At 38.4% G+C, this 27,520-nt stretch overlaps 2 protein-coding genes across 5 annotated transcripts in view; one reads left to right on the top strand and one right to left on the bottom strand.

Moving 5' to 3' along the window:
• The window catches only part of LRRIQ4 (leucine rich repeats and IQ motif containing 4), a 24,132-nt gene extending 16,721 nt beyond the window's left edge, over positions 1-7,411 (bottom strand). The window contains exon 1 of the mRNA XM_059920499.1: positions 7,062-7,411. The gene's annotated coding sequence lies outside the window, so the exon portion shown is untranslated. The remainder of the gene's footprint in view (positions 1-7,061) is intronic.
• LRRC34 (leucine rich repeat containing 34) lies at positions 7,304-27,520 on the top strand. Of its 4 annotated transcripts, none has more exons than XM_059920501.1 (11): positions 7,304-7,598; positions 12,080-12,194; positions 12,701-12,819; positions 12,918-12,982; positions 14,154-14,237; positions 17,543-17,671; positions 19,883-19,978; positions 23,439-23,593; positions 23,980-24,135; positions 24,772-24,898; positions 26,463-27,520. In XM_059920501.1, exons 1-11 carry the CDS (start codon positions 7,511-7,513, stop codon positions 26,664-26,666), a joined length of 1,338 nt encoding a protein of 445 aa, XP_059776484.1. In that variant the 5' UTR covers positions 7,304-7,510; the 3' UTR covers positions 26,667-27,520. The 4 variants fall into 4 exon arrangements, with proteins under 4 accessions (XP_059776484.1, XP_059776485.1, XP_059776483.1 ...); XM_059920502.1 differs by having other exon boundaries at positions 12,074-12,194; positions 19,892-19,978; XM_059920500.1 differs by having other exon boundaries at positions 7,305-7,598; positions 12,074-12,194.

Below are 27,520 nucleotides of genomic sequence, written 5' to 3'. Positions count from 1 at the left end.
AGACGCTCAGGCTCAGTAGTTGTGGCTCACAGGCCTAGGTGCTCCGCGGCATGTGGGATCCTCCCAGACCAGGGCTCGAACCCGTGTCCCCTGCATTGGCAGGCAGATTCTCAACCACTGCGCCACCAGGGAAGCCCGAGAAGCCTGGTTTTAATTAAAATCTTTCTTCTTGGGTGTGAAGTTTCAGGCTTGACTTTTCTTTTCCAGTCTTCCTACACAGTCATCTGGGGGAAATTTGTGTGCACTGGCCACTCTAATTAGGGTTCGCACAAGTACGTCTGGGCTTCCAGACACATAAAAGAACTTAGTTCTCTTAACATTCATCCTGCTCCGTGATGAGACCTTCCTAGAAGGTCTTGAATGGGTGTGTATATTATCTCACATTAATCATATCCCATATGTGTTTGGAATCAAGTTGCTAGCCCTCTGAAAGCTATTTATATTGTATATGCTTAGTGGACTTAATAAAAGGAGGTTCTAAAGCCAGGATTTGCAACAGCTGCCAGTAAATAAGAATGGGGAAGACTGATTATTGGCTATTTTTTCCTAGGGATTACTTTCTGAAAATGGTCAAATTAACTTATTACAACCCAGTATTACTGAGAAGTTTCCAAGTGGAATTACTGTTGCTTCGTCATTTCAAGGAGTGAGGGTTTGGAGATTTTAATAAATAGCCCTTCTTTGTGTAAATTTAATGCCCAAGAAAACCGTTTAAGAAAATAACTCTCTCAAGTTTACATCAAGTGTTGATACTTCTGTCTCCAAGTCTAATTACACACAAACTGGATAGGTAAGATTAGGGTCCTGAGGTTAATATGACGTGTGACTCTCTCTGATAGCAAAAATAACCATTTCTAGTTAAAATAATTTCAAGATTTTACTTAAAACTTCACCTGGGAGATCTTCTCCCTCTAACACAGACAAGCTAAAAGTAACCTTAATTAACCTAGGACTGGAGAATCATGTAATGGTAACACCACCCCTTGCTTTGATAAAAATTTCTGGGAAACTATAATATCCCTTGAAAAAATTTTAAGTCTCCTCTCAAGTAATACTGAGATGAAGTTCCATATAAACTTCCGACTTGAAGTTCCATATAACCTATAGAAAGTTGAGTGGACAACTTTCTATAAGCAAGTAATTTTAGATTTTGGTCAGGGGCAAGGGAGAATCTACATGGCTCAGCTAATAATAAAGGCAGATTCTCTTGGGTGTGATATTGTGATATAATAAGAAATATATGGTCTTGGTCTTTTCCCCCAAGTTCTTGACACAAGAACTTCTAAAACCCTTGGAATTTTCTGAGTAATAGGAGTGAGAATAGAAGAATGGAACATCTCTTGCTATTCATAATAAGCCCCTTTCAACCACACCTGAGTTTATACTAATCAGGTGACTCTAGTTGGGGCCCCAGATAGCTTCAGGATGGAGGCTGGTTGCCAGAGGAATGAACACATGTTTAGAGGGGAGGAACTTTCAGCCTCAGCCCCCAACCTTAGACAAGGGGAGAGGAGCTGGAGATTGAGTTAAATCACCAATGGCCAATGATTTAATCAATCATGCCTCTGTAATGGAACCTCCATAAAAACCATCTTTGGTTTAGAGAGCTTCTGAGTTGGTGAACACATAGAGTACTGGGAGGGTGGTGTGCCTGGAGAGGGCACAGAAGCTCTGCATCACTTCCCCATACACTGCCCTATGCATCTCTTCCATTTGGTTGTTCCTGAGTTGTATCCTTTAAAATAAACTGGTAACAGTAATGTAGGGAAGCAAAACTTGCCATCCTAAAATATCTCTTTAGTGTACAGATTATTTCAAGGTGAAAACAATCAAGGCCCAAAAAAACTCAAAAAGAAATTTTTTTTTTAACATCTTTATTGGAGTATAATTGCTTTACATTGTTGGGTTAGTTTCTGCTGTATAACAAAGTGAATCAGCTACACATATACATATATCCCCGTATCTCCTCCCTCTTGCATCTCCCTCCCACCTTCCCCCCCATCCCACCCCTCTAGGTGGTCACAGAGCACTGAGCTGATATCCCTGTGCTATGTGGCTGCTTCCCACTAGCTATCTGTTTTACATTTGGTAGTGTATATATGTCCATGCCACTCTCTCACTTTGTCCTACCTTACCCCTTCCCCTCCCCATGTCCTCAAATCCATTCTCTGCATCTGCGTCTTTTCTCCTGTCCTGCCCCTGGGTTCATCAGAACCATTTTTTTTTGTTTATTTAGATTCCGTATATATGTGTTAGCATACGATATTTGTTTTTCTCTTTCTGACTTACTTCACTCTGTATGACAGACTCTAACTCCATCCACCTCACTGCAAATAACTCAATTTCGTTTCTTTTTATGGCTGAGTAATATTCCATTGTATGTATGTGCCACATCTTCTTTATCCATTCATCTGTTGATGGACACTTAGGTTGCTTCCATGTCCTGGCTATTGTAGATAGTGCTGCAGTGAACATTGTGGTACATGACTCTTTTTGAATTATGGTTTTCTCAGGGTATATGCCCAGTAGTGGGATTGCTGGGTCATATGGTAGTTCTATTTTTAGTTTTTTAAGGAACCTCCATACTGTTCTCCATAGTGGCTGTATCAATTTACATTCCCACCAACAGTGTAGGAGGGTTCCCTTTTCTCCACACCCTCTCCAGCATTTATTGTTTGTAGATTTTTTGATGATGGCCATTCTGACCGGTGTGAGGTGATACCTCATTGTAGTTTTGATTTGCATTTCTCTAATGATTAGTGATGTTGAGCATCCTTTCATGTGTTTGTTGGCAATCTATATATCTTTTTGGAGAAATAGCTATTTAGGTCTTCTGCCCATTTTTGGATTGGGTAGTTTTTTTGATATTGAGCTGCATGAGCTGCTTGTATATTTTGGAGATTAATCCTTTGTCAGTTGCTTCGTTTGCAAATATTTTCTCCCATTCTGAGGGTTGTCTTTTCATCTTGTTTATGGTTTCCTTTGCTGTACAAAAGCTTTTAAGTTTCATTAGGTCACATTTGTTTATTTTTGCTTTTATTTCCATTTCTCTAGGATGTGGGTCAAAAAGGACCTTGCTGTGATTTAAGTCATAGAGCATTCTGCCTATGTTTTCCTCTAAGCGTTTTATAGTGTCTGGCCTTACATTTAGGTCTTTAATCCATTTTGAGTTTATTTTTGTGTATGGTGTTAGGGAGTGTTCTAATTTCATTCTTTTACATGTAGCTGTCCAGTTTTCCCAGCACCACTTTTTGAAGAGGTTGTCTTTTCTCCATTGTATATTCTTGCCTCCTTTATCAAAGACAAGGTGACCATATGTGTGTGGGTTTATCTCTGGGCTTTCTATCCTGTTCCATTGATCTATCTTTCTGTTTTTGTGCCAGTACCATACTTGTGCCAGTCTTGATTACTGTAGCTTTGTAGTATAGTCTGAACCTGGGGAGCCTGATTCCTCCAGCTCTGTTTTTCTTTCTCAAGATTGCTTTGGCTATTTGGGGTCTTTTGTATTTCCATACAAATTGTGAAGTTTTTTGTTCTAGTTCTGTGAAAAATGCCATTGGTAGTTTGATAGGGATTGCACTGAATCTGTAGACTGCTTTGGGTAGTATAGTCATTTTCACAATGTTGATTCTTCCAATCCAAGAACATGGTGTATCTCTCCATCTGTTTGTATCATCTTTAATTTCTTTCATCAGTATCTTACAGTTTTCTGCATACAGGTCTTTTGTCTCCTTAGGTAGGTTTATTCCTAGGTATTTTATTCTTTTTGTTGCAATGGTAAATGGGAGTGTTTCCTTAATTTCTCTTTCAGATTTTTCATCATTAGTGTATAGGAATGCAAGAGATTTCTGTGCATTAATTTTGTATCCTGCTACTTTACCAAATCCATTGATTAGCTCTAGTAGTTTTCTGGTAGCATCTTTAGGATTCTCTATGTATAGTATCGTGTCATCTGCAAACAGTGACTGCTTTACTTCTTCTTTTCCGATTTGGATTCCTTTTATTTCTTTTTCTTCTCTGATTGCTGTGTCTAAAACTTCCAAAACTATGTTAAATAACAGTGGTGAGAGTGGGCAACCCCGTTTTATTCCTGATCTTCGTGGAAATGGTTTCAGTTTTTCACCATTTCCCTACTGTTGCCAAATTATTGATCTGAAATAGCTTCTCAGGACTTATTTCTTTTAAATAGACTCAAAGTGGCATTTTATCCATTTCACAAATGTTTATATCTTTCAGTCCTGCACCCATACCACCAAACTATAGACCTAGTAATTTATAAACAAAACCTTTTTTCTTCTTTTTCTTTTTTAAAATTTGGGTTTTCAAACCGTTATCTTGCATAACGAATGAGCAAGAAGGCATTGGGCACTGTTCCATTTACTAATCATTGATATACTTTCTCATCTCTTCAGAAAATAAGAATGTAGACTTCACATAACTCACTCTTCTTTTATCCATGGGCCAAAACATTTTTAATAACAGAACACCAATTTTTCCATATTCAGTACACAAACAACATGCATGCATTAACCCCACCAGAAATCAGCACTTCAGCAGAAAATTCAACCAGGAATTTACTCTGCTTGCTAGCAGCTCAGTTGAGCCATCTGAGAGTTGGGAAAAATAGCTAATGAATATATTAAATATTAATTTCCCCAGATCCTTTGAGTTCTATCTCCATATTATCAGGAAATAACTTACTAGACCATATTATCTGTGTTTCCTCAAGACATGACTTCCTTAAGTCATAATTAAACACCATGCTGTTGGCTTTTTAAATAAAATAACAATAAAAGAAAGAATCATTTGAAAAATATTTCTGGATCTTCTACAAACCTATAGTCAAAGACATGTCTATTAAGTTACTTACATAAATATACACCGACTAAGCCTTCCTACTATAAGGTGCCAGAGAAATGTAAATGCTGCCTTTTATTGAAGCATGGGGATCGCATACAGTCAGCCCTCCGTGTATCTGATGGTTCCACATCCATGGATTTGACCAACCTCAGATGAAAAATATTTGACTAAAAAAATCCAGAAAGTTTCAAAAAGCAAAACTTGCATTTGCCGTGCCCTGGCAACTATTTCATAGCTTTTACATGGTATTTACAGTTGTTTATATAGCATTTACATTGTATTAGGTATTATACGTGGTCTAGAGGTGATTTAAAGGATGCAGGAAGATGTGCATTGGTTATATGCAAATACTATGCTGTTTTATATAAGGGACTTGAGCATCCATGGATATTGGGATCCGAGTGGGTCCTGGAACAAATCCCTGAGGATACTGAGGGACGACAAGGAATGACATCCTCACATATTTTCTTTGGTTCTGACTTCTAGAAATCTCAGATTCGAGTTAGACCTCTACTCCGAGTTCTTGACACATAAGCACCCAGTGAATCCACTCAGCATCCCTCTCCCCTGCTCCCCTACCCACCCCCAGTCAGGGAGGTTTTTTTTCCCCCAAACTACATCCCTCCTCCATATCTGGAAATCACTGGGGGTGATGAGAAAGGTACTAATGGAAATGAGCTGTACATGTGCTGTCTTTTTGACCATCCTATTTGATACGCATTTTGACATTGCAGGCTGTCGTTCTGTGTAAATACTGTTTGTGTTTTGCTAAGGCAGATGGGGAGAACAGTGCTGAAGGTGCTGTTTGTCTGGTTAAAGCAGCTCTTTCCTGTTTACCCTGTTCTGACCCTGTTTGTTAGTCACTCTCTAGAACAAAAGTCTAATTCTGCTCTTCTTGCTCCTTTGGAAGAGTATTCTTCCCTTCCCCTGGGGCAGCAATTAATTAATCCTCAACCTCTCTTTCCCCTATTTTCTTAACTCAAAATTCTTTAAGGGAGGAATAGGGAAGGGCGGGTGCTGAACTGCACCTACACTCACACTTCAGTATTTCAGGCTACCTCTCAACTTTGTTTGTAGCACGTGGGGTAAATGAAAATATAATTGTCTTTTCTATCATCATCATGTGTAATCTGAAGAAATACTTCAAGAGATGCTTAAAATCTGTGGGCTACACAGGGTTTCAAGAGACCTCTGCCTTGCCTGGCACAATTTCTTGGCAGTGGAGCGGTGGTCTGGAATTGGCTGGTGGGGGAGTGGGAAGGAGAGAGGACTCAGACATTTTGTTTTTCACCTTTGAACTGTCTTCCTAAATGGCCTGTTTTTACCTTGAGGATCTTCCTTGCACCTTTGCTCAGGCAAGGAGTCTCTGACTGGCTCCAGAGTCCTCTACAGCAGGGGTCCCCAACCCCTGGGCCATGGACCGGTACCGGTCTGCAGCCTGTTAGGAACCGGGCCGCACAGCAGGAGGTGAGTGGCGGCGAGTGAGCGAAGCTTCACCTGCCACTCCCCATCGCTCCCCATCGCTCACATTACAGCCTCAACCATCCCCCCCCAACCCCACATGCCTCCCCCCCCACCCCATGTCTGTGGAAAAATTGTCTTCTACGAAACCGGTCCCTGGTACCAAAAAGGTTGGGGACCGCTGCTCTACAGGGGCCTACCACTTCTCTTTGATCTATGGTAACCCCAAATAGAGGGCCTTCCTTCCCTCCTTCCTTTTCTTCTCTCCCCCAGGCCCAAGTACCAAATCCTGACCATGTTACCCTGTAACTATCGCTGGGTTCTGTCTCCTTCTCATTCCCCAAAGTCCAGTCTTAGCTGAGGCTTTATGATCTCTCCTGAGCTACTTCATACTGCATCTCCCCTAGGTCGTGTCAAATCCATCCTCCATCAGCTGTTCCCCATCTGAGAGCTCCCAGTGCCCTGCCCCGTAACAGCTGTGCTTCTCAGAGGATGCACAGGACTCCACGTGGATCTGGCCTCGCTTGCCACACAGCTCCCCCTTCGCCCCCAATACAGACACAGTCCGGGCTCATCTGGGCAGCCCCAAGTACCTGCACATCTCCAGATACACACAAAGCAGTTCTGCCCTCTGGCAGGTTCACCCGGGCCAGTCAGGATGATACCTCTTCCAAGAAGCCCTCCCTGATGCTCCCACCCCTCCACAAGACTGATCGACAAGCCCCTTTATGCCCCCTTACCTCCGCGCCCCATCCGTGCTAGTGCCACTCTGTGCTTTTGCGCCTGGCCTCCGCAGGTATGTGCACACTTTGGGGAGAGGACTGTGTCATAATCGTCTTGGTATCCCCGGCCCCTAGCCCATCAGCTGTGCCCCCTAAACCTCGAGAACTTCCCCCTGCAAAGGAGCCAGGGTGCCCTCCCTCAGTGTGTCTTTAACCCAGGGCAGGTGACCTGGACCCAGACGGGGTGACCAAGGAGCCTCCATAGCATCGGCGTTCACTTTCCGCCCAATCAGGTCTCAGGGACCGAGGGAGTAATGGCGAAGGTCGCCACAGCCGGCTGGTTCCGGCGCTCAGGGTCGCGCGGCGGATCCGCTCCCGGCGCAGATCGTTGGCGGCCTGGGGCGGCTGGCGCACGCGCGCGGTCGTCATGACAACGCCGCTGCCACGGCCGGCGGGATGCAGCGAGCATGCAGCAGGCCGGGCCTGAGTCCCGGACCCCACCTTCCGCCCCATCTGCGACCCCTACTCCGGCGTGGGCTGCGGCCGACTGTAGCGGTAAGAAATAGGGGGTCCTTTGGCGCCGGCCTGGCGCGGACGAAACGCGCGAGGGCCGTCGAGGGCAGGCCGATTCCTCCGAGCAGACTTCGGGCCAGAGGTGGTCCGGCGGGAGGGAGCCCCTGGGAACCCCAGCTGTGGCCGGAACTTCGGGGCGCCCCCAGACGCAGGCGGGAGCGGAGCGCCAAGTTCCCGCAGCGGGTGCGCAGTTCGCGCGGTGGGTTGTCCTGAAGTACTAAAGTGGGTGTCGCTTTGCTCTTATGGTCTCTGAGAAGGTTGTCTTGGATATACTTCTTGGGCCCCTTTTTGTGCAGTCTCCAGAGAGCAGGGCCCAGGTGGGCGAGAGGGTCTGGAAACCGCTCTTTGCACCTCTACGCCAGCTCGGTTTTAAGTATTTCTGCACCCATGAATTATCCGGTAGCAAGTTAAGTATAGTGTGAACGCCCTCTCCCTCCACCATTTCCATTTTGGACACTTGTGTTGTACATATGAAATTGTGCCAGAAGCCTTCGTATTCCTCAAAGCACCATGAGATGAGCATTGATATACTCTGCTTTTAGCATAAGAGGAAATTTAAGATCGAAGAATTTAAGTAACTTGTTCAGCCCACACAGACGTTCTGGGTAGGCACCCAAGTCTGACACCCTCAACCCTTGGATTTCCCAGTACTTGGCTGTTCCAGTATAGGAGGGCATTGGGAACCACCTCCAAAATGAGCCCTTAACTAGAATTTTTTAAGCAGGCTGTTAAGTAAAAATTATTTGGAATTCAAGACTCAGGTGTGGATTAAAAATGAAATCTAGGTTAGAGTCTTGACATTTTCTTGTGTAATTGGTTATTCCTAGGTTTTGCTTTACACTTTGCAGACTGGTTTATTATTTTCTCCTAATATGAATACACTATAGGAAATAAATTATTGGTGCCATAGAATCTTGACATACAATACTTAGGTGAATTTTAAATAAAAGAGACAGTAGCAGAAAGATATAGCTGAAGCTTTAAAATAATTTACATCCATGGCCAGGTAATTAAATACAAATATTCTTGTAAATTTCTTTAGCTATATTTAGCTTGTAATCTAAGATTCCTTCATGCCTGCACAAAAACATGACTTGTAAGTCTGACATCTGTCTGCATGTCCTGGATACGGTTGTGCCAGATGAGGGCAGGCAGAATGAACGTCAGAGAAATTCTCAGGGCAATCCTCTCTTCTCTTTAATGACACACTTAAGATCGTTTAAAAATCAAAATGGAGTAACTGTGGTACAGGCATGCAAAATGGAGCCAAGTGGCCACTGTGGATATGATTTCAGATGCATTCCTTCATCACTGAGAACTTGGATTTTCTCTGAACTGTATCAGACTCAAGGACACTACCAGCTGTTTTCAAAACAGAATCTGCTAGCAGCTGCTAGTTGCAACCTTGTAGTTTCAAATTAGCCCCCACCTTTGCAATTTTGTAATCGTTTCAGACTCCTAACAAATCCTTGCTTACCAAGCACCCTTACGTCTTGCCAGCTCCAATCCTAATTCTTGACAAACAATTTATGTAACCTTGTGGGTTTTTTGCCTTTGTAAGCCTCCACCATTTTGTAGTCTGGTGGGACACAGTTCAAGTGCTTATTGGATCTGTGTCTCCTGTGTTGCAGTCCTAACAAATCCCAAATAAACAAGTCTTTATTTCAATCAGGTCTCTATTTCTGAAATGTTGTTTAACATTTTTAATACCGAGGAAAGTAGTAGCCAGAAGAGAGGAAAGAAACCCAGTGGGAGTCCAGCTCCAGGAAGTAAATCCGTTTGAGATCTACTTGCTTTGTTTTCTGTTGAGGACGCTAAACTAGCATTTTTTGGATTGCATTCCATTTTAACCATGGTCACGTAAGTCCTAAGTCTGGGAGCACTTTTAACCTCCCTCCCCGCCAGGCTCAACAATCTGAGGAATCTTTGAGCACCTGAGAGTTTTAAATGTCCTGAGAAGTGTTGTAGATAGGAATCTGTTTAGCATTGTTCAATTCATCATTTCCCAAACTTATTTGACAGTAAAACCTATTCTATTTAGAGCATCTTTGATCATCTTGTAGATTAGTATTTCACAGAACACAATTTGGGAAATATTGTGCTAAAGTGTTATTTAAATACGTGAAAATTTCCTAAAGTAAGTGAAAGATTTCTTTAAAAAATTTTTTTAATTGAAGTATAGTTGATTTACAATGTTGTGTTAGTTTCAGGTGTATAGCACAGTAATTCAGTTATACATACGTATATATAGGTATATTCTTTTTCCGATTCTTTTCCATTACAGGCTATTACAAGATACTGTGCTATATAGTAGGTCCTTGTTGTTTATCTATTTTATATCTGGTAAGTGAAAGATTTCTTATGTACATCCATCCACAAGACAGAAATTATGCTGACATTAAAAATTTTCAGAGAATATCTAATGATATGGGAAAGCTGCTCACAATGTTAACTGAAGAAAAAAAGGATATAGAAAAAGAAAAATAATAGGGAGGAAATACCCCCAGACCTCAGTTGTGGTGGTTCTTTGGTAGCGGGATTGCTGATGAATGTTTCTTTTCTTTTCTTTTTTTTTTCCTTTATTTTCTTTTTGATATTGAAATTTCCAAGTTATCTGAAATAAGTGTGGGTTAAATTTATTTATTTATTTATTTGGGCTGCACTGCAGTTCAGTGAAAGCACAGAGTCCTAACTACTGGACCACCAGGGAAGTCCCCTACATTTATTTTTTAAAAGTTTATTTTAAAAAACTATAAGAAAAGTTTATCTGCTTTCACTTGTGTAATATGATGTTCCTCATCTTAAATCTTGTTTTGCACATTTGTTTAGCAAACTCTTTAGTTCATGTAGTGCAGAAATCCACTCAGCAAATAAGATCTTTGGGATGTAGAGACTTAGAGAAGCTGGATCCTAAAGACCTCAGGCTGATTGAGCAGTGAGATCTCTGAGCGTGGACTCTTAAAGAGACATACCCAAAAGGCAGGACAGAAAATACAGACAGTGGTGTGTGCTCTAAGAAAAGTGTCAGCATACCTTCTACCCAAGAAGGCCTGGGCCTCAAAAAGGGTGCTTTTAGAGTAATAGCAAAGGGGAGGGGGGAGGGATAAATTGGAAGACTGGGATTGATATATACACATTACTGTATATAAAATGGATAACTAATAAGGACCTACTGTATAGCACAGGGAACTCTACTCAATACTCTGTAATGACCTATATGGGAAAAGAATCTTAAAAAGAGTGGATATATGTATATGTATAACTGATTCACTTTGCTGTACACCTGAAACCTACACAACATTGTAAATCAACTATACTCCAATAAAAATTTTTTAAAAAGTAATATCGAGGGCTTCCCTGGTGGCGCAGTGGTTGAGAATCTGCCTGCCAATGCGGGGGACGCGGGTTCGAGCCCTGGTCTGGGAGGATCCCACATGCCACGGAGCAACTAGGCCCGTGAGCCACAACTACTGAGCCTGCGCGTCTGGAGCCTGTGCTCCGCAACAAGAGAGGCCGCGACGGTGAGAGGCCCGTGCACCGCGATGACGAGTGGCCCCCGCTTGCCGCAACTAGAGAAAGCCCTCGCACAGAAACGAAGACCCAACACAGCCAAAAATAAATAAATAAAATAAACAAACTTGAAAAAAGGCCACAAGCAAAATTTAAAAAAAGAAAAGAAAAGTAATATCGAAAACAATAAGACCATTAAGGAAAAGTGCAGGTATAACAGAGGAACAAGTTCTTAACTCCTGTTTTGTTTCTGTCTTCCTTATTAAGGACTGGACAGGGAAAATCACCTTTAGAAAGAGGAACTGGAAGGCCAGGGTAGGTGAAGCGCTTCTGTGAGCTAGGCCTCAACTTGGTGTTAGGAAGAACAGACAGAGCTGTATTCAAATGCCATCAACGTGCATGGTATAGAGGGTCTCCAAGAAGCTTATTGGACTTGGTGATTTTTCAGATCCCTTTTGAGTTTAGACTCTATGATAAAATTGTCTTTGTTTGAAGCCATGATAAGCAACCTTGAGTCACCCTAACCCATCATAGCAGAGTAGGAAGAGACTTTGGAGTCAGTATGATTCTGTACTCTGCCCTTATTAGCTGTATGATTTTAGGCACAATACGTAATTTCTCTGGACATCATTTTCCTCAGCTGCCAGGCCTGTTACATAACAGAGGTTAGTTCTCCCTTTGTGTCACTTCCAAGTTAGTGTCTGCCCACTCTTCAGTGGGTACTTCTATGGCCCTAGTTCTCCAAACAGCATTTTTCTTCTCTCCCATTCCTTCGTATTTTCCTTCCCTTTCTGTATTCTTAACGTCATCTCCTTTTCTTCACCCTGCCCTCAACTCTATACGCACACATTTGTATCTTTGAAAGAAGTCTAATTTTTTTCTGGCGGGGGGGAGGCTCCTGGGATAATGTATATGCGATGAAGGGTAATGCATTTATTTTTCAAAAGCTGCAGAACCTGTTGGCGGTCTACAGGAATATTATTATGAGCTATGTATGGAAAAGTCCCAGGAAATTAAACCTTTTATACTGCATATACTCCAAGAAGTGGACGAAGAAATTGAAAAGGGGTAAGGAAGACAAATACTTGATTACATCAGTAACATTCACTGATATTCATCTGTGTGAAAATCCTGGAACACTGAGTGATTTGAAAGCCATTTGCAAATGCTTGATAAAGTGGACATACTTTTTGATTCAGCATAGATGATTGACATGGTTAGGTCTTGGAGGTAGTGGAGTTTACTGAAAAATGACTAGACCAGCATTCTCCAAGTCTGGGTTCCAGATTTGTCCTTAACTCCTGTGAGCTGGGTTTATTTATGCAAATCATTGAAGTCTTCAATGTCATTATTTGTCAAGTGGGAATACTTTGGTTTCCTTGTGGTTGAGAAATTAAACTATGCGTATGTTAAAGTGCTTTGCAAAAGCTGTAGAATATTCAGTAGTTTTAAGTTACTTGATATAAATCTGTATTGTGGTACATACTTGGTTCCAGTAAATGCTATCCATGATGTTACTAAACATGAAGGAAAAATACTTTTATTTCTTTACTGGATTTTTTATATTTTAACAGATTGGTAGGAATCACGTTAAATGTTGCTGGTAACTGTCACTTAATGCCAGTAGAAAGAGTAACAGGTGAAGATTTTTGGATTCTTTGCAGAATTTTAAAGAATAATCCATATATTAATGGTATGTCTCCTTAAGAATCATTCCTTCCTGCTTTCATTTTCCTGATTTTAAGTATTCATTAGAAGGAATATCAGCTTCTATTCATCTGTGTTCTTCAGGTTTGGATGTTAGATATAACCTCATAAGTGATGTTGGCGCATCCTATGCTGCAAAACTGCTTCAGGTATTATTTTACTACAAAATGTTCTTGGTTCATTTTTTTTTTCTCCCAGGACCCAGTTAAGAACCAGCCCTTTCTTTGGAACGTGCAGGGTTTCAGCACCCCTAGCCTGCTAAGCTAACCCTTTATTGCAGACTTCACTTTGTAGATACCCAAGCTGAAATGCTGTTTTATGGTTGCATTTTATTTAAGAAAGACAGTGTGGTCCACCAATCAGAATAAGTGTCGTTAAAGAAAAGGCTTTGTTTCAACCTCAGAAGATTGGCACATACGTATGTATGTCTGTATTTTCAGTTAAAATAAAATGTTTAAAGCAGCATATATCATTTTTTATTCTTCCCTTAAATTGGCTTTTTAATTTCCTATTTGTTCCATTCTCATCTGCTACAAGTGCTTATAATGAGCTTAAAATGATCTTAAAATTCTCATGTCCATGAAATGGCACACAATGTAAGGACAGAGTGAAGATTAAAAAAAAAAAATGAAGTAACCAAGTTATTTTCATCAACCACAAATAAAAATGCTGCAAAAGCATCATCATCAAAATATTCTTAGTTCTGTTTACAGTGAAATCACCTAGTCTAATCACACACACACAAAATACTAGTTTTGCAAAATGTCAAGTGTCCTGACTCTGTGCCATATTTATAACACTTGAAATACACTAAAAACCCATTTGTGGGAGGGAGGGAGATGCAAGAGGGAAGAGATATGGGAACATATGTATATGTATAACTGATTCACTTTGTTATAAAGCAGAAACTAACACACCATTGTAAAGCAATTATACTCCAATAAAGATGTTTAAAAAACAAACAAACAAACAAACAAAAAAACCCATTTGTGTATTTGGTCTCAGTAGAGCTGGTACCTAGAGCCTCCTGAGTCATCTTTTGCAAACTTATACACTATGGTTAAGTACATAAAGCACATCCATACTTTGAATCATTGATCAAAAATGAATATAGTTCTTTTCTTTATATTGCCATTATATTTGTTTAAATGATCATGTTGATTTTTTTCCTTAATGGTCCTTTCTTTTGCTGGACCTTGAAATTTCCTGGTTATAAAGAATTTTTTTGGAGGTAAACACTTTTACTTAAAAAGCAGCTCTTATATATTATTGATTTCTAATAATACACATGTAATAGCTTCTTTTCTCTCCTTATTTTAGAAACAACATAATCTCATTTACTTAAACCTTATGTTTAATGACATTGGGCCTGAAGGTGGAGAACTGATTGCTAAAGCACTACATGTAAGCATTCATATACCTCAAACTAACATTTTATTTGGGAATTTTAACTTCTTTAGTTTTAGCTTGGAACCAACAGAAACAAATGTTAATGTCAACTTATTTTAATATTGTACGAATGTATATTTTTTATTTCACTTCAATTTATTAAAATCTGGACATTACATGAGCACTTTTGAACTCATTTTTAAAAATAAACAGCTTTATGGATAAACCATAATGGAAAATATAAAAAAAGACTGTATATATGTGTATAACTGAGTCACTTTGCTGTACAGCAGAAATTAGCACAACATTGTAAATCAACTATACTTCAGTTAAAAAAATAGAGAATAAAAAAATAAAGAGCTTTATTAAGATATAATTCACATATACAAAATTTACCCTTTGTAAGTGTTCAATTCAGTGGTTTTTTAGTATATTGAATACAGTGGACCCTTGAACAGCACAGGTTTGAACTGTATGGGTCCACTCATATGTAGATTTCTTTCACTAAATACATGCTGCAGTACTACACAATCCACAGTCAGTTGAATCTGAGGATGCAGGACCTCGGATACAGAGGGCCAAATGTAAAGTTAAAGTCATTTTCAACTGCACAGAGGGTCATCGCCCCTAACCCCTGTGTTGTTCAACAGTCAGTTATATTCACAGTTATGTGACCATCACCACTATCACTGTTTTTAGAACATTTTTCCCCCAAAAAGAAGCCCTGTACCCGTTAGTAATCCCTCTCGGTGCTTTTCTCTCTCACTCTCCAGCACCTGGCAGTCACATCTACTTTCTACCTGTAGATTGCCTATTCTGGCCATTTATAAATGGAATCGTACAGTATGTGGCTTTTAGTGACTGGCTTAATGCTTTCAAATTTTATCCATGTTGTAACATGCTTCATTTCTTCTTCTTGCCAAGTAATATTCCATTGTTTGGAAATATCACATTTTGTTCATCCATTAGTTAATGGACATTTGGGTTTCCACTTTTTGTCTATAATGTATAATGCTGCTATGAATATTTGCACACATTTTTCTGTGCATGTATGTTTTCAGTTTTCTAGGGTACATACCTCGGAGTGAAATTGCTGGTTCACTTGGAAACTCTGTTTAACATTTTGAGTGACTGCCAAACTGTTTTCCAAAGTGGCTGTCCCTTTTTACAATTCCACCAACAATGTATTGGTGTTCTGATTTCTCCATATCCTCACCAGTACTTGTTATTGTCTTTCTGATTTGAGCTATCGTAGTGGGTATGAAGAGGTTTTGTGGTTTTGATGTGTGTGATTTCCCTAATGAATAAAGATGTTGAATAACTTTTTATATGCTAATTAGTCATGTGTATATCTTCTTTGGAGAACTATCTGTTCAAATCTTTTGCCCTTTCTGGAGTCCCTTATTAGATACATGATTTGCAAATATTTTTGCACATTCTGTAGGTTGCCTTTAACTTCCTTAGTGGTGTCTTTTGAAGCACAAAATTTTAAAATTTTGATAAAGTTCATTTAATCTATTTTTTCTTTTGTTGTTTGGCTTTTTGTGATGTATCTAAGAAGGCTATAACTTCATGACTTTGCCTAATCCAAAGTCATGAAGATTTACACTTACATTTTCTTCTAACAGCTTTTTGTTTTGGCTCTTTCATTTAGTTCTCTGATACATTTTGAGTTAATTTTTATATATGAGGTGAAGTAGGAGTCTAATTTCATTCTTTTTCATGTGGATATCCATTTGACCCAACACCTTTTGTTAAGACTGTTCTTTCCCCATTAATTTTGACATCCTTGTTGAAAGTCAGTTGATTATAAATGTGAGGGTTTATTTCTGTACTCTCCATTCTATTCTTTTAATCTATATGTCTATCCTTAGGCCAGTCTCACAATATCTCGACTACTGTAGTTTTGTAGTAAGTTTTAAAGTCAAGAAGTGAGTCCTCTTTGTTCTTTTTTCAAGATTGTGTTGGTTCTTCTGGGTCCCTTGCATTTCCACATGAATTTTAAGATCAGTTTATCAATTTCTGCAAAAAATGCAACTGGGATTTTGAGAGGGATTGCTTTAAATATTTAGATCAATTTGGGGAATAGTGCTCTCTTAAGTCTTCTGATCCAGGAACATGGGATGTGTTTCCATTTATTTAGGTTGTTTTTATTTTATTTTTTTTAATATTTATTTATTTTTGGTCACACTGCACTGCATGTGGGATCTTAGTTCCCCGACCAGGGATTGAACCTGGGCCCTCAGCAGTGAGAACACGGAGCCCTAACCACTGGACCGCCAGGGAATTCCCCATTTATTAGTTCTAACAGCTTTTGTTTTGTTTTGGTTTGGGTTTTTTTGGTGGATTCCTTAGAATTTTCCACATATAAGATCATGTCGTATGCAAACAAGAGTTTTACTTCATTTCCAACCTGGATGCCCTTTTTGTTTCTTTTTCTTGCCTAATTGTCCTATCTAGACCCTCCAGTACAATGTCAAATAGAAGTGGTGAGAGTAGACATCCTTGCCTTCTTCCCACTCTTAGAGGGGTTTGACTTAATTTTAAAGATAATTATTTGCACTTATATGTCCAAATATTTATTCACTAGGACAATGAAATGTCTGTAATTTTGTGAAAGATTTATCAAAAGAAATGAAATAAGAGAAGGAATTAAACTTCGCAAATGTCTGAGAAATTGTATCACTTTCAAAATGATACGGGGGAATGTGAAGTGATTGCTTAATGGGTACAGGGTCTCCTTTAGGGGTGATAAAAATGGTTTGGAATTAGCTAGAGGTGATGGCTGCACAACACTGCGAATGTAGTAAAATCCAGTGAATTGTACATTTTCTTGCTTATTTTTTTTCCTGCACCGTGCGGCTTGCGGGATCTTAGCTCCCCAACCAGGGATTGATCCCAGGCCCTCGGCAGCGAGAGCATGGAGTTCTAACCACTGGACCGCCAGGGAAGTCCCAAATTGTACATTTTAAAATAGTTAATTTTGTGTTATGTGAATTTCATCTCAATTTTAAAAGGTGGTGTAATTTTCTTAGAAGATAAATTTATAGATTTTCTAATGAAAGGAAAGTTATTAAAATCTGCTTCATTTACTGGTCATTATTTTGGTATCTATTTCCTGGGCATTCTTTCTACTAAACTATTAAACTAGATTTTTATCTGTTATGGGAAATTGAATGTTACCTTTAAGGAATATATCTTCTATCTCCATGAAAAACTGATGAGTCTGCAAATAGTAATATAGTCTCCTAACTCATGTAATCTAAAGAGAATTCTGTGGGTTAAAATTTTAACCAAGTTTTGCCTCTTTTCCTTTTCAGAAGAATACAACTCTGAAGCACCTAAGAATGACTGGAAACAAGATTGAAAATAAGGGTGGAATGTTTTTTGCTGCAATGCTACAAATTAATTCATCCTTAGAGAAATTAGATGTGGGTGACTGTGATCTGGTGAGTTAAATTGGGTATGAGATAGTCACTCAGATATTGGATCATTCTCCCTGGAAACTAGCATAGAGAAGTGTCAGAGACCAGCTAAATGACAGTTTATGAATGATTAAGCTTGTCTCTAAGGTCTAATATCAGAGAAAATATTTTTTTAAAATAAGCATCAGATTATAATAAATAATATTATGGAAGACTACCCAGTGTAATAAAAATATTCCTAAACTTCCATCTGTTACCCTTCTTAACTTGTATGGGATTTTCTAAAGAAGAAGATTAAGTTCCTTTTAATTAAACAAATACTACTTCATTCGTATAATATAAATTTTTTACTTATGGAAACATTTTGCAGTGAGTAGTTATGTTATAGCATAAAACCTAAGGTTATGCTAAGAGCTGCTCTGAGCCTTCATCTGGACTGATAATGAGAAGTCTGTCTGTTCTGCATGTCTTCAAATTCTAGGCTTCATTTTCTCAAACATGCCTTCAAACCTTCAGGCCTACTGTTAGGAACCTATTGTTAATAGGTTAATGCAAAATTACTGGGACAGGAAAACAGTAAGATGGGCCAAGGAGGCTCTTTGGGGTAATAGGCTCTAAAGCTTAAGAAGGGGGTAGATGCAGCCAGTATGGTCTTGGGAAAGCATTAATTCAATATACAGTTGACTCTTGATAACACGGGTTGAACTGCTGGGGTCCAGTTATATGCAGATTTTTGTAGTAAATACTACAGTTGCTACAGGATTCAAGGTTGTTTGACTCCATGGATACCAAGGTACACAGTTGATCCTTGACCCTTTAAGGGTCAACTGTGTATTGTCTACACATACCAGTCACAATTCTAGATTCTAAGGATATAAGAGTGCATCAGATATGGTCTCTGCCCTTATAAAGGTTATATTTTAGTTAGGAAAACATCAGTAAATTAGAGAAAAGTGCTACAAAGTTGGCAAAGTACTCTGATAATGGGCAGAAGGTAATAGGCATGATAGGATGGTTACCCGAACACCTGAGGAGGTCATACTTAGGAGTTGTGAAGGATGAGAAAGAGCTCCCTTGAGGAGGGTCCATGGCAGAACATTCCAGGCAGGGGGTCCAGAACACACAGACTCTAAGATAGTGCTTCCCCAAGTGTGGTATGGGTAGCATACTGACTGACATAATTTGAGGTAATTTTAATACGTATTTGTTTTTACAAATGCTTTCTATTTATTTCAAGGGATTGTGGCTTTCCATTTATGGTAGTGACACAGTTTTAAAATAAATATAAAGGAAAAAGTGAGTTGATTTAATGGAAAAGTATTAGGTAAATAGTAAAACTGATACTCAGATATGGCAAAAATCATGAGGGGAGTACATGAATGATGAAATACTGAGTCTGAGAACTACAAAGCCAGAGTAGCTACACAAAGGGAGTTAAATGCAAATTATGGAAAGGCTTTAAGTTGAGGGGTGACATGATATGATTGGTGCTTGTAAAAGATCACTCTTGTTTCTCTGTGGGGAATTAGAGGGTGGTGAGAGGAAGCCCACTGACCACTTAGGCAGTTTCTGCAGTAATTCAGGTGGGTCATGAGGACTGGCGTTGGGGTGGTAGCTACAGAGATGGACAAATTTGAAACATCTTTTGGAGGCAGAATCTGTAAGACTTGCTGATCAACTGATAGAGTAAGAGGACTGGTGAAGTGGAAGAAAGCCCAGGTTTTCTGGTGTAACAACTAGATGTGTGTGCATCACAGAGATGGCAGAGGACTAGGCCCTTCCAATAAGGTAGAGGGAGGCCTGTGGGAGCAGTGAAAAATGTGATTAGTAACCCTTTCCTGCCACAAACACACACTTAAAGTACTAGTATGAATGTAAAAGAAAGCTTGCATTAAGGATATACACTATATGTAGTATAGAGCCCTAGCTGGGATCCACTTGTGTGTCTGTATTTCTGTGCATCATGTAGAACCTTGAGGGCTTAGGAGCAAACCTAGAGGTAAACACCGGAGGAAATGGATACTGAAACCTTAAGAAACTCCCCATGTATGTTATAGATTTTAGGGCAGAGAGAAAATAACACAGTAACAATTCATTTCTGAATTTGATCAACCTACCATTGAAGGATCAACCTACAATTTTGATTTGTCAGAATCCAGATTACTGATCTTGAAATATTAGGGAGGTTAATTTATATACTTTGTCAGTTTCCTTAATGAACTTACCTGTTTTTAGGGAATGCAGAGTGTGATAGCATTCGCTACAGTCCTAACTCAAAACCAAACAATTAAGGGATTAAACCTAAACCGACCTATACTGTATGGTGAACAGGTATGTATTCAAAGTGAGCAGTTAATAAGGCTACATGTGAATAAAACGAAGGTACTACTTACTGAAGGTTATGTCAAGATTCATGAATGCATTGTATTTTTAGAACTGTAAACTACTGTTTACAAAGAAAAACTTGAAAGGAAAATTTTAAATTCTCGGTAAGAGTTTTATAAATATGGTTTTAGATGTTGCTTATTTAAACAGTAAACATGTCGTCTATTTTTCTTATAAACTCATTCTCAGTGAGTAAACCTGTGAGGGGCAGAGGACTTTAAGATGAAAGCATAAATGATTAAAGCTTTAAAGGCTGGAGGATTATAAGAGCCCAGTGTGAACTGTTTTGTGATTTGTTTGTTCTTGATGTGATGAACCATTTACATTTTTGAAATCCTGAGCAATAACGGCAAATTGCATATGAATAGCAGTCTGGGAGGTCTGGACTTGGTGCTTCAGGTAAGCTGCATGCTAGAGACAGAAAGATGGTAAAAACATGGTTCCAACTCTCAAGGCTTCTCCTTGCCCCTTAACATTCTTTTAGGTGGCCCTCCTCTCTTATCAGCAAAATGCTAGGGAATAAGAACTCGTTTTACTATTGGTCTAAACAAAAACAGAATATCTACTAAAAGAAAAAGTTCAAGGACTTTGGTCTTTAAATCAGCTACTTCACTGTTCCCCATTAGTATGAGTAATTGAGAATTAACCATATTTTAAAAATATTTTTCATATTTGTAAGTATATTTTGCATTCGTTGTCTACATAGATCTCTCCCTTTGAATTATCTCTGTACTTTCCTGTATGAAAAATTTTGGAATTTTACATCATGTTAATTGCTTCATGTTTACAAATTTAACCTCAAAAAGACAACCAGAATCCACAAATAGAAGAACCTACTTTAAAGACCAGCAAAATACCTGGCTCAAAGTAAGCATTCAGTAAATTGCTTCATTTCTGATTCTTCACTCAGTAAATATTGGAATGCAACCCTAAACAAGAAACAATGCTGGTGCCAGGGATAGTGTCAAAGCACACAGCCCTCGTTTTCAAAGAGCTTTTTTGCAGTCCACACGGAGGGAGATCCACAAGTCTGGAGAGTGATATGCTCAGGGTGCCTTGGGAGCAGGAGAAAAGACAGAGAAATCAATGCAGGGGGATGAGAGGTGGCAGGGAAGCGTCTCAGACTGAGGACATGTTAAGAGATTTGAAGGCTGAATCAAAATTTTCCGGATTAAAGCCCTGCGGAAGTATGTTAAACTGTATGAAATTGCATTCGAAGCACAATTCCTCTTTTAAATGTTCAGTGGTGTCATTACTCCTAAATCCATCTGAGAATAGTTATTGAAAGCCCAGCGCCCCCACTAGAGAAAGCCCGCGCGCGCAGCAACGAAGACCCAACACAGCCAAAACATAAATAAATTTAAAAAAAAAAAAAAAAAAAAAAAAAAGCCCAGGGCTCTTTCTCAGGCCCCGGACCTTGCTCTTAGCCTGGTGCTTCTGGTCAGTCAGCTAGACTAGCCTGCTTTCTGTTCCTCTCCAAGGCAGCTGCCCCCTTCTATCCCTGACAGTACTAGTCTCTTAAATGGTTGTGGAGTAGAATCCTCTTGTGCTTCCTCATACTTGCTGTTCCCAAATACAAGCCAGCAAACCTGTTTCATTTAAGGGTTTTACTGTTCATTATCTGGGGAGCTTGGAAAAACGCTGATGCTAGGTGCCACCCTAGGCCAAACTAAGCCACAAACTCAGTGAGTGGAGCTAAAAAAAAAAAAAAAAAACCCAAAAAACAAAAACCCTTTACTATTTTTGATACTAGTTCCCTTTCTTAATAAGGATGGTCCCTCTTTCAAGTTTCTTGACCTAAAAATGCAGTCGAGGGATACATCATATCTGTATTGAGTATGTCCTCTGTTCCAGGCACTATGCAGACCAATACTGGACCTCCTAAGTGGTCAGTTTTCATTTAAGATTTCAGACTTCAGCTTCCCTCTGGATATGTATTTTCAGTGTCAAAGCAATAACTTAAATCAGATACCATATTATAGAATATTGAACAATAATAAATGCTTTGTGGTTTTCTATAGAACACTAATTTTGTGCCAGGTACTTTTGTTAATTTATTTACTTCTGTGAGGGAAGTAAAATTTTACCTATTTTATATAGAAAAGGGAACTGGGACTCAGCTAGATGAAATAATTTGCCCAAAGTGATAAAGTTAGTACAAGGTAAAGCTAGCATTTGGACAGTTTTATTATAAAGCTCATGTACAATCTGCTATTGCTATGTGATTTTATTTAACTTTTATTTTTTCTCAAAGTACTTTTAGATAATTCGAGCATATATGGCTATCCATGATCAGCATTTCCAGTGACTATAAAACTTATAAAAACAGCAATAATGCATCAGGACTTATCATAAAATACTTTGGCCCATTTATTTTAAGACGTGCTTTGATTCTGTTAAAAATTTAAAGTACTTGGTGTTCAGATCCTCACTGAGGTTACATACCTTTTGTCTGGAAGCAGCGGAGGGAGGGAAGAAGGAAGGAAGGAAGGAAGGAAGGAAGGGAGGAAGGGAGGGAGGGAGGGAAGAAGGAAGGGAGGAAGGGAGGGAGGGGGGGAAGAAGGAAGGGAGGAAGGGAGGGAGGGAGGGAAGAAGGAAGGGAGGAAGGGAGGGAGGGAGGGAAGAAGGAAGGGAGGAAGGGAGGGAGGGAGGGAGGGAGGAAGGAAGGAAGGAAGGGAAGGAAGGAAAGGAAGGAAGGAAGTCTTCCAGTTACCAGCAAACAAGAGTAAACCATATTTATAAATTTGGGATGACTTTCCAAGGGGTACTGGATATATCACAGGGTGAGTGTATTTTAAAAATAGAATCATGATGGGCAATGTCTTTGTATTTTGTCTAAAAACTACAAAGAGTGGCGATCAAGAGCAAAGTTTAGAAACGTATGTAAGGGGCAAGAACACCTTGTCTTGAGAGGACAGCAGTAAAGGGGTTTTCATGCTCAATTTTTTTTTTTTTTTTTTTTTTTGGCCACACCGTGCAGCTTGTGGGATCTCAGTTCCCTGACCAGGGATTGAACCTGAGCTCCAGCAGTGAAAGCTCTGAGTCCTAACCACTGGACCACCAGGGAACTCCCTCATGCTCAGTCATGGGACCAATTATTTTGATTTTTTTTTTTCCTGCTGAGATGATTGTTGCTTTTTTAGTAATGATTTTTTTTAACCAGCCTCTCTTAAATCACTTAGTCACTGCACTTTACAAGTGCCTGCTGCCTGTTTCTAAGACAGTAAAGATATTTGTGGCAAAATGATTGTTTTAAAAAGCCATGCCAAACAAATTGCAAATAGTAGACTAATAGTCTTAACTGATAAAATCTTTTTAAAAAGCTAATTTAAATAACTTTGCATGTTTGGAATAAACATGTACTGCTTCAAAATTATATTCTAGAAAAAAGACTATCTATTTTTAGGAAGAGTCCACAGTTCATCTAGGCCACATGTTGAAAGAAAATCAGTGCCTTGTTGAACTACACATGTGTAAGCATGACATAAAAAACTGTGGTATGAAACAGTTATGTGATGCACTGTATCTGAACAGAAGCCTACGCTACCTTGATGTAAGCTGGTAAGTTGATAACTTATATATTAATTCAGGAGTTAAATCATGGGAATAATCTCTGTAAATATTCACTGTAGATAAAATTCTTTGTTAGACACTAATTCCAAAATTAGAAAATGCAACCATTGTTGTCAACTTTTTATCTTGAGCCTTAGTATTTATTCGGCTTATACCGATATAATAACTTGAGAGCAATTTAAATATGTAAACCAGAATAGAAGCAACATTTTATGGCAAATTTTTATTAACTTTTTTGGAAATTGAGTGATTAAAATAAATCTTAACTAAAATAGAAAGTACTTATTACTATATAAGTTTTCAAGCATGCTATCTCTATGAATAAAAGAATACTTCATATTTCCAAATATAACTACATATTTTTCCTTTCCCAGCAATAAAATAACTCAGGATGGAATGGTGTGTTTGGCCGATGTACTGAAAAGCAATACTACCCTGGAAGTAATAGATCTTTCTTTTAACAGAATAGAAAATGCAGGAGCAAACTATCTCAGTGACGCTCTTGCTTCACACAACAGGACTCTTAAAGCGTTAGTATGGTTTTATATTTAACCAAAATAACAGAAAAACTTAAATTTTTTAGAATACTAACCTTAAACCTCTTACCTCTTAAGATTCATGGTGAAATATGAAAACTCAGTTTCTAAAGTGACATATTAAGTTACAGGAAACATTTCAATTTCTTCTATTTTTCAAAAGTAATGTCTTTTAAAAATTAGATTGATTCTAGTTATGACTGCTTAAAATTAATGAGAAAATTCTTATTATTTTATCCTAAATTCTAACAGAAAAATTATAATCATTCAATATGATCAAGACTCTAAAATAAGAATGAATCAAAGAAGAAAATATGACTTGGATGACTGTATCTTGAAAAATATATCTGTAATCCACCCCAAACCTTTACTGAATAATAAATAGAAAACAATAGACTGTTTATTTCCAAAATGTAGGTAGCTCTACTTAGGTACATGAAGTATCCAATTAGGAAATTAAGTTTCTTGGATTTTAGGAATTATTAGGTCAATATTTTGATTATACATTAAATGTATTTAATGCTAAGACTTAACACAATAAAATGTGTGTCATAAATGCTGTTGCTAGCTTACGCATTCTCGTTGTGGAACTGTTGGTTTCCAGGGTTATTACTTTTTGGTTTTCCATAGGTTGTCAGTGGTAAGCAACAACATAGAGGGAGAAGGACTTGTTGCACTTTCACAATCAATGAAAACAAATCCCACACTCTCTAATATCTACATTTGGGGAAACAAATTTGATGAAGCTACACGTGTGGTAAGTTTTTTTCTTCACTGAGGCTTTTTCTGGGGTTTTCCCTATAACGTCAGATGTTATATACAGTTGCCTTAGACATGATTACAAAGTGTAACGAGACACTGCAGTTTTGATAAATTTTAATGTTAAGTCCTAAGAATTAGCTACTGGAAAGTTTTGTGGTTGAAATAGGAAAAGATATCAAGTACTACATATTAGTATAAATATCACTGAATTACACAGTCCCAATTTCTCCAAAGTTAAGTTTTTTTAAATTACAATTGTTGATTTATTTTAAATTTGCTGTGGCACAATCTCCAATCTGCTACCCAATAATTAAACCAAGACACAGAATTTGGAGAGATATAGTAAAAGCTGTCAAAATATTTGGTGTGTTGCTTATGTAAATACAGAGAACCCTTGATACTACTTTCAACACAAAAAGCATAGTAACAAATAGTTTTCATTTGGAAAGAAGAGAAAGAAAAATAAGATGTTAGGGGACTTCCCTGGTGGCACAGTGGTTAAGGGTCCACCTGCCAATGCAGGGGACACGGGTTCGAGCCCTGGTCCGGGAAGATCCCACATGCCGCGGAGTAGCTAAGCCCGTGTGCCACAGGTACTGAGCCCGTGTGCTGTAGAGCCCGCGAGCCACAACTACTGAGCCCACGCGCAGCAACAAAGACCCAAGGCAGCCAAAAAAATATATATATAAGATGTTAGAATTCTCAAAAATTGCCAAAAGACTAACCAGAATTCTATCACTAAAAAGGCTAATAAAATGTACACTATTAAAAAAAAATCCTTGATTTCAGAAAAACATCATATCCACATTCTACACACTAGAGGCTGAGTTGGAATTACTAATGACAAGCTACAGCAGAAAGCAGCTAGACTTTTGAATCTTTTACTGTCTAATTTCTGCCTTTCTTTATAATCGCAACCTTACTGATAAACTAGTTTAACATGTTTGTACGACACTTTTATGTAGATATCAATGATCCATAAGAGATATACAAAGAAAATTCTACAATGAAGAAATAATTAGTGGCCAGCCAGGCCAGCATCTAATACTATGGGAATGGTCTCTCTAAGCCTAAATCTGTAGATTACCTTCAGGGGGTCCATGAACTCCGTATAGTTGTATGCCAAAATCTGTGATTGTTTATTTTTATGAAAAATGGATCCCTGGCTGTCATCGGATCTTCAAGGGCATATACAACAGCACTCCATCCTCATTTATGAGTCAGTCACCTTAGGACTTGAAAATTTTGACCATGAGACCTTTGGTTCACAAAATTGGTAATACATAGAATTGTTATCTCTGGGAGTCATGAAACAACAAAACATGCCTAATAACGTTAAAACGTAGAAATAAGTTTTGCAAGATTGTAATTACATTGTGTGGAATTAAATGAATAAAAACTACAATGCCTGGAAAATATTAAAATTCAGCAGTGTTATTCAGAATTTTTTATTTTAAACTATAAATTATCACATCTAATTTGAATGTTGAAATTTGTTTAAGCACTGTAAAATGAATAAACTATTTTCTTAATGATACAGTTTTTCTTAAAAATCCTAGGCATATTCAGATTTAATTCACATGGGCCGTCTAAAATCAGACAATACAGATGTGGAGCCATTTGTGGTGGATGGACACGTGTACCTTGCAGAAGTCTCCAATGGCCTTAAAAGGCATTATTACTGGACACCAGGTTATGGAGAAGCTTGCAGCCCATCATCTAATGCAGGTTTTACTCTTGTACCAGTAGGTCAATATCTATGAAAAACAAGCTTTAAAGTAATTTTCATATATTTGTCTTATTACTCTTCACAGAGATTATATTTTATTGTCTATTAAATTTTCTTTCATAAATTAGAACAAGTAAAAGAGATACTAAACTGTGAATAACTGTCCATTGTGAAAAACTGAGTAGTGTAATTTTTTCAAAGAAATTTAGCAAAATAGGGACTAAAATTTGAACACCTGGAGAAGGAAATCAAGGAACTAATTTCTTTTTATAAAGAAAATATACCCAAAGAGTAAAGTAGCATACAAGGAAAGGTCATTATAGGTATCCTAACTGAAAGCTGTCATGAAGTGGTAAAAAGGTTTCAGGTGGCAGATTCCAGGGACTGTCAAGGGGTTTAGAGGTTGAAAAAAGTATTTTAGGTATTTTACAAATGGGTATTGATACAGTTTCACAAATCCAGGCAAATATATATAAACATACACATATACAAATACATATAAATGTATACTTTCCAAACAAGTCAGTGCTGCCAGTGAACTTTTAAAAAAGATAATTCTCTCTTTTGGAGGATGCCAGTAACATTTTCATGATTTGATGGCAAACAATTACTGTTGTCTGTGGTCAATCCTGTTTTCAAATTAAAATTTCTATGAAGAGGCAATAGACACCACGATCCTTTGATTACAGACCCATGTTCACAAATTAATTCATACATACCACTTAACTGTTTAATCTGAATGATTTATTACTGCTAAAGCTGGGCAAAGTGTGAGAAAAAAAATTTTATGTGAACAATTTAAAGAGGTTACTTTAAGTTCTGCAGTCTAAATGTAAAAACCATCTATCTCTAAATGTTGAGAGGAATAAAGGTGATAGCTTTACAGTT

The sequence above is a fragment of the Balaenoptera ricei genome, chromosome 4 (assembly GCF_028023285.1).
Source record: "Balaenoptera ricei isolate mBalRic1 chromosome 4, mBalRic1.hap2, whole genome shotgun sequence".
NCBI classification, from domain to species: Eukaryota; Metazoa; Chordata; class Mammalia; order Artiodactyla; family Balaenopteridae; genus Balaenoptera; species Balaenoptera ricei.
The sequence above is the reverse complement of the archived record's forward strand: the minus strand, read 5'-3'. Positions and strand labels throughout refer to the sequence as shown.

Bases quoted from the DNA above. Each gene is read 5' to 3' on its own strand.
- LRRC34 (XM_059920500.1), top strand. From the start codon at position 7,511: ATGCAGCAGGCCGGGCCTGAGTCCCGGACCCCACCTTCCGCCCCATCT. The intron at 12,195-12,700 runs GTAAGGAAGACA...ATATTTTAACAG, and splicing joins GACGAAGAAATTGAAAAGGG to ATTGGTAGGAATCACGTTAA. The intron at 14,238-17,542 runs GTAAGCATTCAT...TTTCCTTTTCAG, and splicing joins TGATTGCTAAAGCACTACAT to AAGAATACAACTCTGAAGCA.